The following is a 17,500-nucleotide window of genomic DNA, read 5'->3' as shown; positions in this document are numbered from 1 at the left end:
TCAGAAGCAGATTTGAAATTTGAACTAGCCATCCACAGAATTCAAGCAACTTCCTTGGAAGCAAAAAGAGTTTTCCCTTGTCTTCCAGATTTGTCACTAAGTTTTGTAGCTTGCTTTCTGATGAAATGATAGATGTTTTGATCTTTTTAAAACATTATTTAAAAAGATCTTCAGAATAAATACTTTTTTTTAATTTTTAAAATAAGTACCCCAATTAAAAAATGCAGTTTCACTATGTTTAGGCAATTTTACAATAGCTCTTTTTCAAGTTGAAAAATTTTTTTTAAGATCTGACCATTTTGCAGATCTCAAAATACCTTTACAGTGCTTGTGATGAAGAAAATCGCCAAGCGTGTTATATTACACTCATAAAATTATAATATGTTGCAATTATGCATGCTTGGGGTCAAGTCCACGAGAGCAATCTTGAAATTTGAAAATTGTGGAAGACTGTGTTTATACAAAGCTTTCTATTTGTTATACAACTTTCATTCGTCAATGTTTGAAGTAGTATCTACAACAGCGCATTTATACTACTTTAGCAATGTAGTTTTTTATACTTTCCAACTTCTTGTAATTTTATTTGCGCCAGATCGCTATTTTTTTAAACAATTAATGGTAAAAAGAAACGTAACCAAACAAAAACATAAGTGCTTAATAAGTTCTTATAATAGTATTGAAAAATAAATTTGTAGCTAAAGTTTTTTGCTTTCGCTGTTTTGATATGTATTTAAAACGCTGCTAACTTAACATTTATGATTAACTGTTTTATATTTCTTGATATTTTTTTAATAATTAACTTTTTTCCTAAATTAATTAATAATTATTAAATACATTTTTTTATAACTTCTTATTTAAATAACGCTTTTTTTTATCATCAAAAAATTAGTAGATTATAACACAAGAATAATTTGAAATTCTTTAAAACTATTAGCTATAAGTTGAATAACAGGTTTTTCCCTCAACTGTTGTCAATTATTAATTAATATTATTAACAATAAATCAAATAAATCTTAATTGACGTTTTTACAAAATTAAAAATATTCAGAAGCTTTAACTTTCTTATAGTTATTTCCTAATTTTCTATTCTCATTTCATTTGCACATTTGTATATTCGCATTGTGTTTCCACACGCACTTGGTTAAAATAGTTAACATTCCATTACTGAAATTAGCTGTAACAACTTCAAACTGTTCATTCATTATGTTAGTGCAAAACAAAAAAATGCTGACAAAACAGCAAAACAGAAACGTACAGAAAGCGAGTGAAGTAATGCTTATATTTTATAAGTACTTCGTATAAGGATATAAGTATAAGGAAGACAGAGTTTTACTGTTAAATCAACAAGTTTCATGATTACCTAAAAAATTTAATTACAAATATTTTATAAAAAAACCATATAAAAGCTTATTATTTTTTCCGTCCCAAACTTTTGAACAAGCGTAATTTTATACTCTTGTTATAAGCTGAGAAAATGTTGTTTATCGCGCCTAGAAGGTTTTAAAAAACCATTTACAGGCATGTTTCACGAGCGCGACGCGATCGCGCCTGCTTCATCGCAAGCCCTGCCTTTTTAAGTAAAACATAGCTCTTACCATTTTTGCTAATTTTGAGCCAATTGATGCGAAGAGATTTTATTAAATGAAAAAAGTCATATAGAAGAAAAATGTTATTATTAGTGCACCAAGTATTACGGAGATTAAACATTTCAAAAAACTTTTCATATACTTATTATCGCAAAGAATAGCAACAATATAACCACTACAACTTTATTATTGTTTCAATCACTCGCATTGTTTGATCATATTGAAAATTAGCATCTAAACCACCAAACAAAGAACAAATCATCAAAGCCAAAACTGTTTTTGCTAATTCAGTCGGGAAATTTACAGATTTAGCAAAAATGTTACCCCCTTGATATGTTAGCTGTTGTTTAACATAAATTTCATCAATTAGTAGAATACCATGTCAAAACGCAACTTTAAAATCATCATCTTCAACAGTTTTAACTTTAGATCAACTTTGTCCTCAGTGATATACTTTGTAGATGACGCAGTCATCACATAATCGAGAGTAAAGAGTTCTTGCCAATGAAATGTATTCCAATGCCCTAGCGACCATATCAGGAGAATTTTTTCAGAAGAAAACTTTTTTTTTCACTAATAAACATTAAGGAGTTCATACTTAATATCCGTCCAATAATAATAATGTCAATTGGTATCAATTGGTAAAGAATTCAAATAGTGTATTGCAGTATTGTAAGAAAAAGGTTATATGGTGCATTTAACACCTCAGTGATAGCTATCAAAGAATAAACCATTTTTTATTTTCAAAATAAACACCCAAGTTGACAAATATATAAGCAGATTGAAGATGTAAACAGTTTTCATAGATATTTGATATAAAAAGATATTGAGAAGGAAAAAGATTAAAACAGTTTTAGACATTATTCTATTATGCAAATCTTAGAAGGATGAAATATTGTCTGCTTTCACAAAAGCCTTCATTTCATCAAGAACAGTACTTCTTAAAGATGGTAATAATTTAGTAGTTGGTCTTGTTGGTGCCTGTGGCGTTGGAATTTGACTTGGATTTACACAAGAGAATACAATTGGTGGATGTTTTGGTCTCAATTTTCTGTAAACTAAAATTTTTTCATAGTCATTAAGCCAATGAACATCACAAACAAAAGTATTTGGGGTATCTGGAACATTATCTTGAGGAATAGAACTTATTCCTCTTTTTTGATTATCCAAATTTTTTTTTATATAAAAGGAAAAAATTTTTTACAGACTTTGTAACATCTGCATCCCTCTGCAGTGACACAATGCATAAAAACCATATTCTTTAAGTCTAACTATTTAGTTCTAAAAAGAAAGCAAATTTAATATACATAAAATTAAAACTCATCAAATATTAAATTAAAAAACTACATTCTTTTACTGGAATGCATCAAATTATTAATTTGAATTTTATTTAAAAAAAAACTAGCTTATTTTTTTATTAAAGCTGTACGTTTACTCGGCCTGTCACTATAGTAGGCCATGATTTATAACCATAAATTGAGCATCTAAATTCTACAAGTAACTAGGGGGAACTAAATTATACCTTAGCTGACTAATCCATTCAAAAGCATTTATACTGCTGACATTTTCACTTAACAACCTTTCAACAACATCTACTGCATGCACCTAAAAAATTTGCAGTTTTAGGTTAGTGTTTATGGAGAGTACATTACCTTGCCTTAAAATTTTTGTGGACCATGTTGAAATAGTTGTTATGTATCATCAATTACAAAGGAGTCCACTTATCGATTTCCTAGTGTTGAATACAAAGAAAAATAGATAAAAGCTATCCCTAGGAAAAAGGCTAAATTTTTTGATTGTCAATTAGTACACTGTTGTGTGTCAATATAATACAATTTCTATAAAGTTTAAAATATTTACAATCTATCAGTCATTTAAAATGGCCGATAGATTGTAAATACTTTATTTTTTATAGAAATAATGTCAAACAGGACCACAAAATTGTTTAATAACATACCAGCTAGCTGACTTAGTTTACACCTTTCTAAACCCAGATCCACAAAATTTTTATCATTTAGTATAAAAAATACAATATCAAATAAACATACTTTTCAATTTGATAGCATCAAGGAGACTTTAGCAGAGCAATCATTTTATTATATGCAACATAAATGATAATAATAATGTTGTCTATGCTCAGTTAAAAGAACTTGTGGTATTGCAAAGTTTTTGGTTATTATTATGATCCATTTAATGTTAACTTTTTTTCACCTTATGTTATCTTGGAGTATTACCATTCTTCTATCACCTAAGGGATTGTAATATTGTAAGTATTGGATGGTCTTCAATGAGATTACTTTACTTGGAAGATTAGGATATTCATTAAAAAATGTGTTACTTAAACATATGGAGTGTATGCCTCAAAAGAAAATTGGTGAATTTACTTACTCTTCTAGTATAATTACTGCAGCATTTGAATATTTTGTTATATCCAGGTCACTATACAGCCACATTTCCAATGACTTATTCTATATATTTTATTAGTTTTAATAAAAATCGTTTCGGATTAAAAGATTGCATTGAATATTTTGAAAAATGTTTAGGTGAGTATTGAAAATACACATTGTAAATGAATATTGCTGATTGATGAAGCTTATATCAAATCCAAATTACCTTATCATGGAGATGCATTGTTTGGAGATTCTGCGGACCAACCTAATGTCCATGCCCGAACCATGTTAGCTATAATAGTAAAATGATTATTTGGTTGACCAGAGTTTCTAGTAAAAATAATTCCAATCAGTTGCTTAGATTCTGATTTTCTTTTTAAATAATACAATTTTTGAAACAATTACAGATCAATCTAAAGTGTAACTGTTATCAATTACTGCTGATAGAAAATCAAGCTTTTTTAAAAACAATGAATAAAAAGATGAATGAAACTCATTTTTGTTGTTTGACTACATTCATGCCATAAAGTGTATTCATAATAAATGGTTAAAAGAAAAAAATAAGAAGTTTTTGAGTTTGATGGTAATGAACATATAGCAAAATGGATTTAAATATTCTTAATGAGTTAGAATCTGACAATCGTTTAAAGCTTAGCATATTGAATGAAAATTCAATCTCACCAAAACCAATTGAGCAACAGTGAGTTGTTTACAGCAATGAAAAAATTGCTGCACTTAAAAATCATTTATCTATTAAAGGGACTCCAAGACAAGTTGTATTCATATTAAAGAAAATGTTTAAAAAAAGTATTCAGGCAAAGGCAGTATTCAAGTTTTTTTATTCAGGCAAAAAAAAATTTGATTAAAACTAAGTAATAAATGCATATTAATAAAACTAAAATTGTCTTTTTGGTTAAAGCTTGCCTTCTCCATTTTTTCTAAGTTCTTGGAGTCTTTATAATATATGCCACAATCTGCAGACTTGATAATTTATTTCATGCGCATTAAATTCATAACAGTTTCAGTATTTGACAATATAGAATTTTTTTTTCAAGGTATCCTTTTTTTTTTCTAAAACAATCAGCAAATCATGTTTATTTGAATAACTTTTCACTAAATTTCAACAAATATTTGTAATACAATTAAAAATAAGACAATATGTTTGATTTGTCAATTGTCAGGATTAATTTTAAATTTATATATCTTTTATAAAAGATATTTTATAAAAGATAAAGAAAAAGGTTTTATAAAAGATGTTTTATAAAAATATATTAATTTATACATTCGCTTTGTTTTTTTTAAATAAGTGTTATTTGTTGATCATATGAAATATGCTTAAAAACATTAAATTTTCTTTTAAGCAATATATTAGTGTAGTGCAGTGAATGCTCTAATACTCTAATTTTGAGGCACAGCTGTCTTAGTAGTGGTTTTGAATTTTCCATTAGGGACCTATTTTATTTAATTTTAAATATTTAATTTAAAGTAGTTTTGCGTTTTTTAATAATATTGTGGTTTATTTATAGCTATGTTTCATTATATTGTTGTTAATTATAGTTTATTTAGGTAGTCTCAGTCGAGTGTACATACACTGACTTGAATAGGGATAGGCACAAAGCATAATTAAAAAGTAAAACAAAAAAGTTATTATTAACCTTGGAATTGTATATTAATAACACAAATATATAATACAATATAAAACAATTGATATAACATATTCTTACACAGACAAATAATATATATTTTGTTAAGATGTGAAAGTACACATTTAAAAACATTTTAATATAAAAATAAAGATTTACAATTATTAAATTATATGCAATATTACTTACAGTTATTAAAAACAAGTTGTGCTACCAAAATCTCAAAACCGTGTATATTATTTTATTTTTAATTGTATAACAAAATTTTTTTTTGGATTTAGTAAAAAATTATAAATATAAACATGATTTGAAAAAATACTATATCTTAAAAAACAAATTCCACAATGATGTCATATACTGAAACTGTTATGAATTAAATGCACATGAAATAAATTATTAAGTCTGTAGATTGCAGCATATCATGTAATAACTCCAAGAACCAATAAAAAATGGAGAAGGCAAGTTTCAACTAAAAAGACAATTTTAGTTTTATTGATATGTATTTATTATTCCAGCAAATACATTTCTGAATAATCTAGCAATAATAAAATCTCCAAGATGCTTTAATGAGTCTAGGCAAAAAATTTTAAAAACTGTCATGACAATTTTCTTTTAAGTCTATATTTAAATTGTATTATATTATTTGTTTATATAAGAACTTTATTATAATTTACTAACTTTATAACTATATCATTATTCATATATTCCCTTTAATCTACCTGTCCACATCCACTTTACTTATTAGTGCTTCACTTAACCTCCAGTTAAGAAAAATCTAGCAATAATAAAATCTCCAAGAAGATTGTGGCGCGTTGTCAAAATCTGTATTTCTAGAATGCCATGGTTATAACATTTTTAAATTTAAACTTAAAGTTGCTGTAGCTTATTTTGATAAACTTTTGCATAAGAAAAATGAAATGTTATTTAAACATATATTTTTAGAAAATTTCATCCAAAAACAAGAATTATGTTTTGCATATTTTGTATTTACTATGTAATACTGATGTATCAAATAATGGCAACAGAGCTGTTCTTATATGTGTACAATGTTCTAATGGGTGTACAATTTTTATCATTATCAATTACTTATAATAAGTAATAAATTATCCACTTAATTAATGTTTGCTGCATTAATTTGTTTGTATATTTAACACACTAATTGGTTGACATCACGATTACAGATGTTTCCTGTTTTGAGTAAGTTTTCAATAACTGTAATGCATTTTCATATGAGTGCAACACAAACTAGTGTTACAGGTATGAGTGCAACACAAACTAGTGTTACAGGAGAATACAAGAATAGTTAGAATTACTCTTAAATTCATTCTGATAAAAACTCCTAACATCATACTGATCATCATTCTAAATTCCATAAAAATTCCTAACATCATACTGATGTTGGAAATTGTCTGAAAGTTGACTAATGGTAAATATCTATTTTCCCTTAAAATCTGAACACTTGCGTAGGATGGTGGAACAATTTTCTTTCATCTCTCTGACCTGATTTATCAAAAATTTATTTTGCTTCTTTCACAAACTCTACTTTAAGTTGCTCATACTTCTTCAATATTTCAAACACAATTTAATTCTCTATATTCAGCAAGTTGGTACTACAAGCAAGTTTGGATGGACAAAAATTTCTCACTACACAAACAGTTTTGTTCAGAATGCGATGCTTACAACTAATAAAATGTGTTTTCTTGATATCCATTTCCAAAAAAATTCTGTGCTATCAGGCAACAACTCCATTCTTTTTATCAGTTTCAAAAATAATTCTATAATCAATAATTATCTGTATTGATTTCAGCAAGTTGTATTCATCAATAAAGTTTGCTAATCCTACAGCAATAGTTGCAAGTAAGTTGCCTGCTAAGTACCATACTTTGTCTTTTTACTTACTGGTGGTAAAATTGTTCATTTTTAAGTGGATAACCACCTACTGTTAACTTAATTAATCAAAAAATTTCATAGATATTTTCACCTCTTTACACATTCACTGAAAGTCTTTAACACTTATTCAAGCTTTGTTCATATTATTTGATCTCAAATTTGTGAAAAATCCATTTTATTTCTGAATAGTATTAAATTTCTTTGGGAATTTTTATTATGGACTCTTTTCTGCCATTACTTTCTGTTCCAAGAAATTTTGATTGTTCAATAATTTGAAGCTGGAATGATATTCTGTATTTTTCTTCTAGTGATGATACTTCTTAAGGCACATTCCTTTTTTTCTGTGTGACTGCTGGAATCTAATCAAATTTTTGGTCCAGATGTCCTTGTTCTTATACACAGTATCACATTTTTTGTCCTGCACTATATGCTACTATTTTAAGGAACACAGAAAATAACTTTACTTGTTTGATAACAATGTTCTTGAAAGTTCTAGATTGCTCTGAAAAAGTTTCAAAAAGTGTTAGTTAAGTAAGAGTAATAAAGCAATCTTGTTAAATGCATAACTATTTCATATATTATTTTTGGAGTGACCTTTTTTTAAAATTAAGAAAACTAGGGCTTATTTTTTTTTAGGTCCATCCATATATAATACAGGAAATCTTTTTTCAGAAAAAATTTAAAAAGTTAGTTAATACTTGTATTTGTATTGCTATATTTTAAAATATAAAAATTATAAAATGAAAAGAAAAATCACCTCTATAACAATAAGAGCACCTAAAACTAATCGGTTTATGGGACTTAGGTCTCCTCTAACAATAGCTACAAGATCTGTAAGCTGAAAATAAAGAAAATACAACTTGTGTTATTAAATAGTGAAAAAAGTAAAAGTTAACAAAAAAAAATCTTATAAACTCTAACAAGTACTTGCATACTTTAAAATAATGCTAATGTTACTCATTTTATATAAGAAGTTAAAAAAGATTTTTAAATGAAGAATAAAAATAATGGACAACAAGATCTTTATATCTACACAAAATTAAAAGTCACAAATTTCAAATAATAAAGCGGGTACTAAGGCTTTTATATAATTTCTCAAAGGATAATAACAAAAAAGTCAAAAATTTTATCAATAAAACAAAGGTTTTTTTTTTGTTAATTCACCTCCCCAAGGCGGAGAAGGCCACTACAGGTAAGGAGGATACTTAATTGTGGTTATAACCCTCTCTCAACTCTATATATCCTAAACGCAAACTTTGATGAACAAGGCCGCTGTGGGGAGAAACAGTTGAGCACAATACTACCAGGGATATGGTAGAGATCAAACTTAGAACCTCTCACTACACCAGTACCACTTAATGTGTATATGTGCCATATATCTGCTTCATATATCATAAATACGTTGAAAACACTGACCTAACTACAAAGAAGATGAAGTGTAAGCCTATGTGCTAGATAGCACTATAAATGAAATAACCCATGACATGTAACCAAATGGCGCTCTGGGTAATTTAGTTATTTTCTTACTCCAAATAAATAAAACTAGTCTGGATCATTAGTTGAGGCTAACACTGTATAATTGATAATTACTATCAAAGATCATTAAAAACAAAAGCTGTTTTATTTGAAGAAAGTTCTTCACTTTTAATAAAACACTTTTTAGCAAATTTTGTTTATAATAATCAGAATAAAGATTAAGTAAAAATATGGAGCTTTCTTATCAGTGTTCAGTTTTCTTATTATTGTTCAGAAAAAATTAAAGATAAGAGAATTCCTAAGCACTGATGTTTGAAAATAAAAATTAAATAAGTAAAAGCTTTTTAAGCATGAAGAAACAGTTACAATAAAAAGTAGCTGACTTAAAAGACTTAGCTGATTGAAAAATTACTCAAGATTAAGTTAGGGAACAAGTAATGATAGCTCACTTGAGATCCAAAGTGCATCTCTTTTATATGTATGATAATGGGACAGAGGTATATAGTCCTTTAATCATTTAAGATTATAAGGAAGATCAATAATATAGATATAGGAATAAAACAAGACCAAGGATGGAACCTTGTGGTACTTTGAAAGTTATTGTAAACTATGAATAAGATTTTTTTTTCAAAGACAACTTTAATACTGCGCATGATTAAAAAAAATTTAAAAACTTAATTAGATACAACAAAATCTTTATGAAGAAAACAAGTCAGACTTTATCATAAGTCTTTAACGTGCCAAGCCCTAGCCTTTCTGTTAAAACTTTAAACATTTTAATCTAATGCACAATAAAACCTTTCTGTTAAAATGGTTAACAAGTATATATATATATATATATATACATATACATATATATATATATATATATATATATATATATATATATATATATATATATATATATATAAATTATGTTAGTGTATTCTACAAAAAGAGTGCTCAATGTATATATATATATATATATATATATATATATATATATATATATATATATATATATATATATATATATATATATGTATATGTATATATATATATATATATATGTATATGTATATATATGCATATATATGTCATATACATATATTATATATATATATATATACATATACATATATATGTTTAATATATGCTATATACTATATACATATTTACTTATGCTATATACTATATACATATTTATATTATTATTATTATATATATTATATTATATTATTATTATTATATATATTACATTATGCTATATACTATATACATGTTTACATATGCTATATGCTATATACTATTTATATATATATATATCGATGGTCAAGAGCACAAAGGTAATATGTCCACAAACCATTGTTTTAAGAAATCTGAATTTGAAAGTTTGATAATCTATAAAAATTCAAGATATTTTTAAATTGTCATGATTTTTAACTTAATGCATTCTTCAATTAATTATGTCTTGAATTAAACTAATTAATAAAATAAATTTTAATATGTAAATCAGATGAAAATAAATTTTATTTCATCTGATTTACATATTTTAATGAAATGCGCAAATAACTCAAAACCATAAAATGTTGAACGTATTACCTTTGTGCTCTTGACCATCGATATTATATATATATATATACATATATATATATATATATATATATATATATATATATATATATATATATATATATATATATATATACATATATATATATACATATATATATATATATATATATATATATATATATATATATATATATATATATATATATACATATATACATATATACATAATATATATATAGTTATATATTTATGTATGTATGTAAATATATATATATATATATATATATAGTTAGTTAGTTAGATATTTAGTAGGAAACGCTGTAACTGGCAGAGCCAGTGAGTGTGTTATCAGGCACACTTTGACAGCCGAATTGATCAATTGCTGCTCATCCAGCAATCAATTGCTGCTTTAAAGCTGTTGACTGAAGGCGATTTAACAACTTCTTCTGGCAGAGAGTTCCATACATTCGCTACTCGATTAAAAAAGAAGTTTTCTCTGTGCTTATGTTTTGTCATTTCCTTGAAATATTTAAAGCAGTGACCTCTCGTATGATTATTAACTATTGGAAAACGATTGCATTTTTCTAATATGTCAATATTATTCATAATTTTATACATTTGTATTAGATCTCCTCTTTGTCTCCTTTCCACTAGAGTAGTTAGGTTTAATTTTTCAAGTCTTTTTGTATAGGAAAGATTTCTGATTGATGATACTAGTTTAGTAGCTTTGTGCTGGATTTTTTCGATATAGTCACAATCAGATTTATAATATGGAGACCATACCGGAACTGCAAACTCTAGTAATGGGCGAATAAAAGTAACATAAAGCAAACGAAGTAATTTATAATCGAAACAGGCAAATGACTTTTTGATACGACCAAGCATTTGATTTGCTTTGTTAGAAGCATTCATCACTTGATTTTTCCATTTTAAATTTGCATTAAAAAGCACTCCAAGATCTCTTTCTGTATCTGACTCTTTCAGTTGAATACTGTTTAAATTATATAAATATTTTTTGTTATTATAACCATAATGCATAACTACACATTTTGGTATGTTAAATAAAAGAAGCCAAGTTTGAGACCATTTGTAGACAATATCTAGATCATTTTGAAGATTAGTAGCGCATTGTTCTGAAGATAACTGAGAAAGCACTTTTGTATCATCGGCATATAGTTTGGTTACATTATGCAACTTTTTTGGAAGATCATTAATATATAAAGCAAATAAAAGTGCTGCAATTACAGACCCTTGCGGTACACCACTAAAAATATTAACCCAGTCAGAAATGATTTCACCTTGAACAACTCTTTGTCTTCTGTTTTCTAAAAAGGCTTTGATCCATTTAAGTATCAGACCATCAAAGCCGTATGCTTTTAGTTTGGCTAACAGTCTTTTGTGTGGAACGGTGTCAAAGGCTTTAGCAAAATCTAACAAAATTACATCAACTGGAATACCAACATCTAAGCTTGATGAAATGTAGTCTATGCTTTCTAAAAGATTGGTGGTACATGATTTGTTTCTAACGAAACCATGTTGCGCTTTTGCTAGTAGATTATTTTTATACAGGTACTCTTCCATTTTAGCTCTAATTATACTTTCCATAATTTTACATGGAATAGAAGCCAACGAAACTGGACGATAGTTGCTGGGAAGAGTCTTATCACCTTTTTTGAATAGAGGTGTTACATTCGCTGATTTAAATTGAACTGGAAGCTGACTATTAGTTAAAGATGCCCTAATAATTAATGTTAGAGGAATAGCAAATGCTTCTGCACAGTTTTTTAGAAGAAATGGATGCATATTATCAGGACCACATGCTTTATTTTGATCAAGATTTTTAAGTTTATCTAATATCATTTCGTAGCTGATATCATTTGGTTCTAGATCAACAAACTTTGAATGATTCTTGTTAAATTCAACTGTGAAATGTGGAAGTTCCCCTTCTTCTTCAATTACGAAAACATCTTGGAAACATTTATTGAGTAGATTAGCTATCTCTCTAGGTTCTTGAGTTAGATCACCATTAGTTGTTTTTAATGCTCTGATTGATTCTTTGATTAGTTGTTGGCTGTTCAGGTATTTATACAGAAGCTTCGGGTTTGTTTTGGATCTTTTAACTAAAACATTTTCATATGCAAGACGAGCTATTTTAATTTCTTTTTTCACTAACTTGCAAGTCAGTTTGTACTCTTTAGACAGAGTAAGATCTCTCCATTTACAAGCACAATTCAGGTATCTAAGATTTTGCTTTTTTTTAATTAGAGTTTTAAGATCATTTTTGATCCATGGAGCAATTTGCTTTTTTATTCGAGATACGTCAAGCACTGGAATGAATTGATTACATGATACATTTGAAAAGTGAATTAGATTGTCATACATTTCCTGAACAGATAAAGTTTCAAACATCATTACCCAATCAATATTTGTAATAAAGTCAGAAATTTTATTGGTGTTAGCCTTTTTGTAATTAAATTTTAAGTAACTGTGCGATAAGTTATTAACCATACTTTTAATAATAAAATCAAAAAAGATGACCAAATGACCTTTATTTATGTTACCAAGGACAGATCTTGGGTCAATAGCGCAGATGCTTCCCGACTGAGTTGTGAAGATTAGATCAAGAGTGTTAGTGGCAGAATTATTTGACATTTGAAATGTTGGAACATTTACATGTTGATACAGGTTCTGGTAAGAGTTTCACTAAAGTTATGCTCGATACCATTTTCATTTTTAATGTTTGTAATGTATCCATTTGACCATACAATTGACGGGAAATTAAAGTCTCCTGTAATAAGTAAGTCTTTGTATCCTTTTATATCAATATAGTCTTTAGTCTTTTTAAAAACCAAATCCAAGTCGCTCATGTCAACAAAATCGTGGGGTCTGTAGATACAACCAACTAAATATTTATTGTTTTCAAGGTACACTGTAGCCCAGATTTGTTCAATTTTACTTAAGTTAAAAACAGCATCGTTTAGCTCTAATGATTTAATAGTTTCAGTAATGTATAGACACACACCACCACCTCTGCGCCCATTATTTCTGTCTCTTCTATATAGATTATAGCCATTTAGATTTACAACCGAGATGCTTTTGAACCATGTTTCACTAACAGCTATGATTTGTGGACGGTAAGTGTCTACTAATACCTTAAATTCATCAAATTTATTTTCTAAAGAGGTCGCATTTAAATACATACATTTTAAAGCATTTAGTCAGTTTATAGATAATGGCTGAAAAGATTCTGTTGAGTTAGTACTGTTGAGATTTAATTTTGACGATCTGATTTCCACGAATGCCATATCGAAAGGGCGAGTCTTCAGCAAGTGTACTGTTTGCTTCGTTTCTTTCCTTTCTTAAATCGTAATCAAGACTTCTTTGTGCTTCAGTTAAATCTGGACTGTAAATTGATTTGTAACCTTCTTTCTCTCTCAAATTTTTTGCTGCTAGAAGAAGTGGATTTCTTAACGAAACATCACTTAGTTCAACTATTATTGGACCTGGTTTAGTTGTATCTTTAGATTTTAGTCTTCTTGCATAAACTGGTGAAACACTGCTTTTGCCAATTACATTAAATATCTCTTTGATATATATATAAAATATATTAAAATATATATATAAATTATGTTAGTGTTTTCTACAAAAAGAGTGCTCAATGTTCTAAAAGAACAGAGCAATAATAAATTAGTAAAAACACTTATCTAATACTTATTAATTACTTCAACACTGTGTTTCACCTACTGATGGTGAAACACAGTGTTGAAGTAATCAAAAATTAGATAAGTGTTTTTACTCATTTATATATATATATATATATATATATATATATATATATATATATATATATATATATATATATATATGTATATATATATATATATATATATATATATATATATATATATACAACTCTTGAAATTAGGAAAAATGAGGTCAGCAATAATTCTCAAATTTTTAAAGACCTCAATCTTTTTAGTGGTCAGCAAACAAAGTTGATACAAAGATCTTTTGGCATTATATATATATATATATATATATATATATATATATATATATATATATATATATATATATATATATATATATATATATATATATATATAGTGAGATTTTTTCGAGATACTTTGTCAAAATTCTCAAAACTTTTGAGAAAATGCTTAAAATATTTTGTGAAAATTCTCAAAAAGAAATATTTTTCTAAATTAGATAAAAATTTAAAATCTTACAAATTTATCAGTTTTTGGTATGTTTTTCAATGTTGCTTTTTACAGAATTTATAAAAAGTACTGAAACCAAAATTTTGGTATCGGTTCAAATTGAAATTTCACCCGAAACTGATACCAAAACAGAAAAGTTTTACAGATTTGATAAAAGTGTAAAAGTATTTATAAAATAAAATTAAATAAAAACTGTGCTTAATTGATACAAGTTAAGAATAGCAATTAAAAAACTGTGCTTAATTGATACAAGTTAAGAATAGCAATTAAAAAACTGTGCTTAATTGATACAAGTTATGACTAGGAATGAAAAAAACTCATTTTTAATGCAACTTTCAAAATTACATAAAAATATGCTGGCACAGTCATCCAACTTTAAACGCATTTTATTAAACTTGAGTTAGATAAACTGTTTTATACTTATATAAAGACTTAAAGTAGACCTCCTAAACCAATTCAAATTTGAAAAAATTTAGTGGAAAAGATAAAATAAAAATTGATGGGAATAAACAGTCAACAAACTCCTAAACAAAAACCTGAATTCTAAACTGATGAAGGCATTCTTTAACACTCTGTTTTTCTAAAGCCAAATTGACTTCAGTTGTCCAAAATGTTTGGCATACTGCAATGACTATTTGACCAGGCCATTGTAACACCCAATCTGTACGTTTACACTGAAAATCATATAAAAGATTACCAAACAAAATTCAAACATTTCTAATTTTGTCGCTATAAAACAATTTTTTATTCTATAAAAAAAATAAAAAAATAAAAAATACCTCTGTATATGCTAAAAGTGCATTTAAGAAAACTGTCTTTAAACTTTTTTTCATAATAAATTCAACTTTCAAAAGCCAGTCTTCCACATTGCCTTCGGGAAAAAATGTTTCACAAAAAGGAACTTTTTCTCCTTCTCCTGAATGCATTTCAGAAATTTGCAAATTGCTTTCAAAAGTCAGCTTTAAATTAAAAGAAAAAAGATTTTAATAACTTACACAAAAAAATATAATTAGGACATTAAACTTAAATTATAAGATTAACTCAGTAGCATATGAAAGTTTAAGGACAGCCATGTATGTTATTATAGATTTCGAATGACAAACTCAATAATGTTGAAATCTTCACTAAATATAGCTATTAATATTATATATCTGAAAATTAAAACATTTTTTAAAAATAACATTTAATTATGCAATTAAAAAAAGATAACGGTTTTTCTGCAGTTCAAAAATTATTTATAGTTTGGGGTTGTTTTAGCCGTGATTATATTGTACCTATTCCTCGTATTGAAAGAATTATGGATAAGCATATGTATAAGATCACCAATGATAAAATGCTTTGTCATGCTAAGGATAAAATGTCACAAGGATGGATATTTCAAGAAGACAATGATCCATAGCATACCGAAGTCACTGTTAAGAACTTTACCAGCAAAAAAATTATTAGTCGGCAAATTATTGTCGACCTTAATCTGTTAGAGGACGACATTAGGTTGGCATAAAAAATTTGTTGCAAAGGTTTTACTATAAAACATCGAAATGACAGCAATTTTTTGCCAACCTTAAACACTTCTAGGTTGGCAGTTAGGATGGCATTGTCAAATGCTGACCCTAAATCCAGTTTAATTTGCGGTAGTGGTGTAGTGGTGTAGTGGTGTAGTGCGGTAGTGGTGTAGTGGACTTGTGGTAGTGGTGTAGTGGTAAGAGCGCTCGTTTTGTAAGCGAGAGGTTCGGAGTTCGACTCCCACCACGTCCCTGGAAGTACCGCGCTCAACTTAGTTTCTCCGCGCAGCGGCCTTGGTCGGAAAGGTTCGTGTTTCGGAGTTAAAGAGTTGAGAGAGGGTTGCACCACGAATAACAACTAAAAAAAAAAAAATACTAAAAAACATTAAAAAAAAAAAAAAAAATGAGTAGCCTCCTCGACTGTAGTGGCCCCCCTCGGGCCTTGGGGAGGTGAATAATCTAAAAAAACTGTTACCTTTTTTTAATTACATAAATAAAATTTATTTAAAAAATAAATTTTATTTACATAATTTCTATTTTCAGATAAATATTATTATTAGTTATATTCAGTGAAAATTCCAAAAGTTTTGAATGTGCTGTTCAAAAGTTTTGAATGTGCTGTTCAAAAGTTTTGAATGTGCTGTTCAAAAGTTTTGAATGTGCTGTTCAAAAGTTTTGAATGTGCTGTTCAAAAGTTTTGAATGTGCTGTTCAAAAGTTTTGAATGTGCTGTTCAAAAGTTTTGAATGTGCTGTTCAAAAGTTTTGAATGTGCTGTTCAAAAGTTTTGAATGTGCTGTTCAAAAGTTTTGAATGTGCTGTTCAAAAGTTTTGAATGTGCTGTTCAAAAGTTTTGAATGTGCTGTTCAAAAGTTTTGAATGTGCTGTTCAAAAGTTTTGAATGTGCTGTTCAAAAGTTTTGAATGTGCTGTTCAAAAGTTTTGAATGTGCTGTTCAAAAGTTTTGAATGTGCTGTTCAAAAGTTTTGAATGTGCTGTTCAAAAGTTTTGAATGTGCTGTTCAAAAGTTTTGAATGTGCTGTTCAAAAGTTTTGAATGTGCTGTTCAAAAGTTTTGAATGTGCTGTTCAAAAGTTTTGAATGTGCTGTTCAAAAGTTTTGAATGTGCTGTTCAAAAGTTTTGAATGTGCTGTTCAAAAGTTTTGAATGTGCTGTTCAAAAGTTTTGAATGTGCTGTTCAAAAGTTTTGAATGTGCTGTTCAAAAGTTTTGAATGTGCTGTT

At 27.4% G+C, this 17,500-nt stretch overlaps 1 protein-coding gene across 1 annotated transcript in view; it reads right to left on the bottom strand.

Annotated features, from left to right (window-relative positions):
• The window catches only part of LOC100199185 (dynein axonemal heavy chain 1), a 108,565-nt gene that overhangs the window by 57,899 nt on the left and 33,166 nt on the right, over positions 1 to 17,500 (bottom strand). Inside the window, exons 21-24 of the mRNA XM_065813883.1 lie at positions 15,539 to 15,718; positions 15,296 to 15,433; positions 8,267 to 8,347; positions 3,109 to 3,191 (exon numbers count right to left, since the gene is read on the bottom strand). Of these exons, the coding sequence (XP_065669955.1) occupies positions 3,109 to 3,191; positions 8,267 to 8,347; positions 15,296 to 15,433; positions 15,539 to 15,718 (482 nt within the window). The remainder of the gene's footprint in view (positions 1 to 3,108; positions 3,192 to 8,266; positions 8,348 to 15,295; positions 15,434 to 15,538; positions 15,719 to 17,500) is intronic.

Source organism: Hydra vulgaris, chromosome 12, assembly GCF_038396675.1.
Source record: "Hydra vulgaris chromosome 12, alternate assembly HydraT2T_AEP".
NCBI lineage: Eukaryota > Metazoa > Cnidaria > Hydrozoa > Anthoathecata > Hydridae > Hydra > Hydra vulgaris.
Note: the sequence above shows the minus strand (reverse complement) of the source record. Positions and strands in the feature narration are given on the sequence as shown.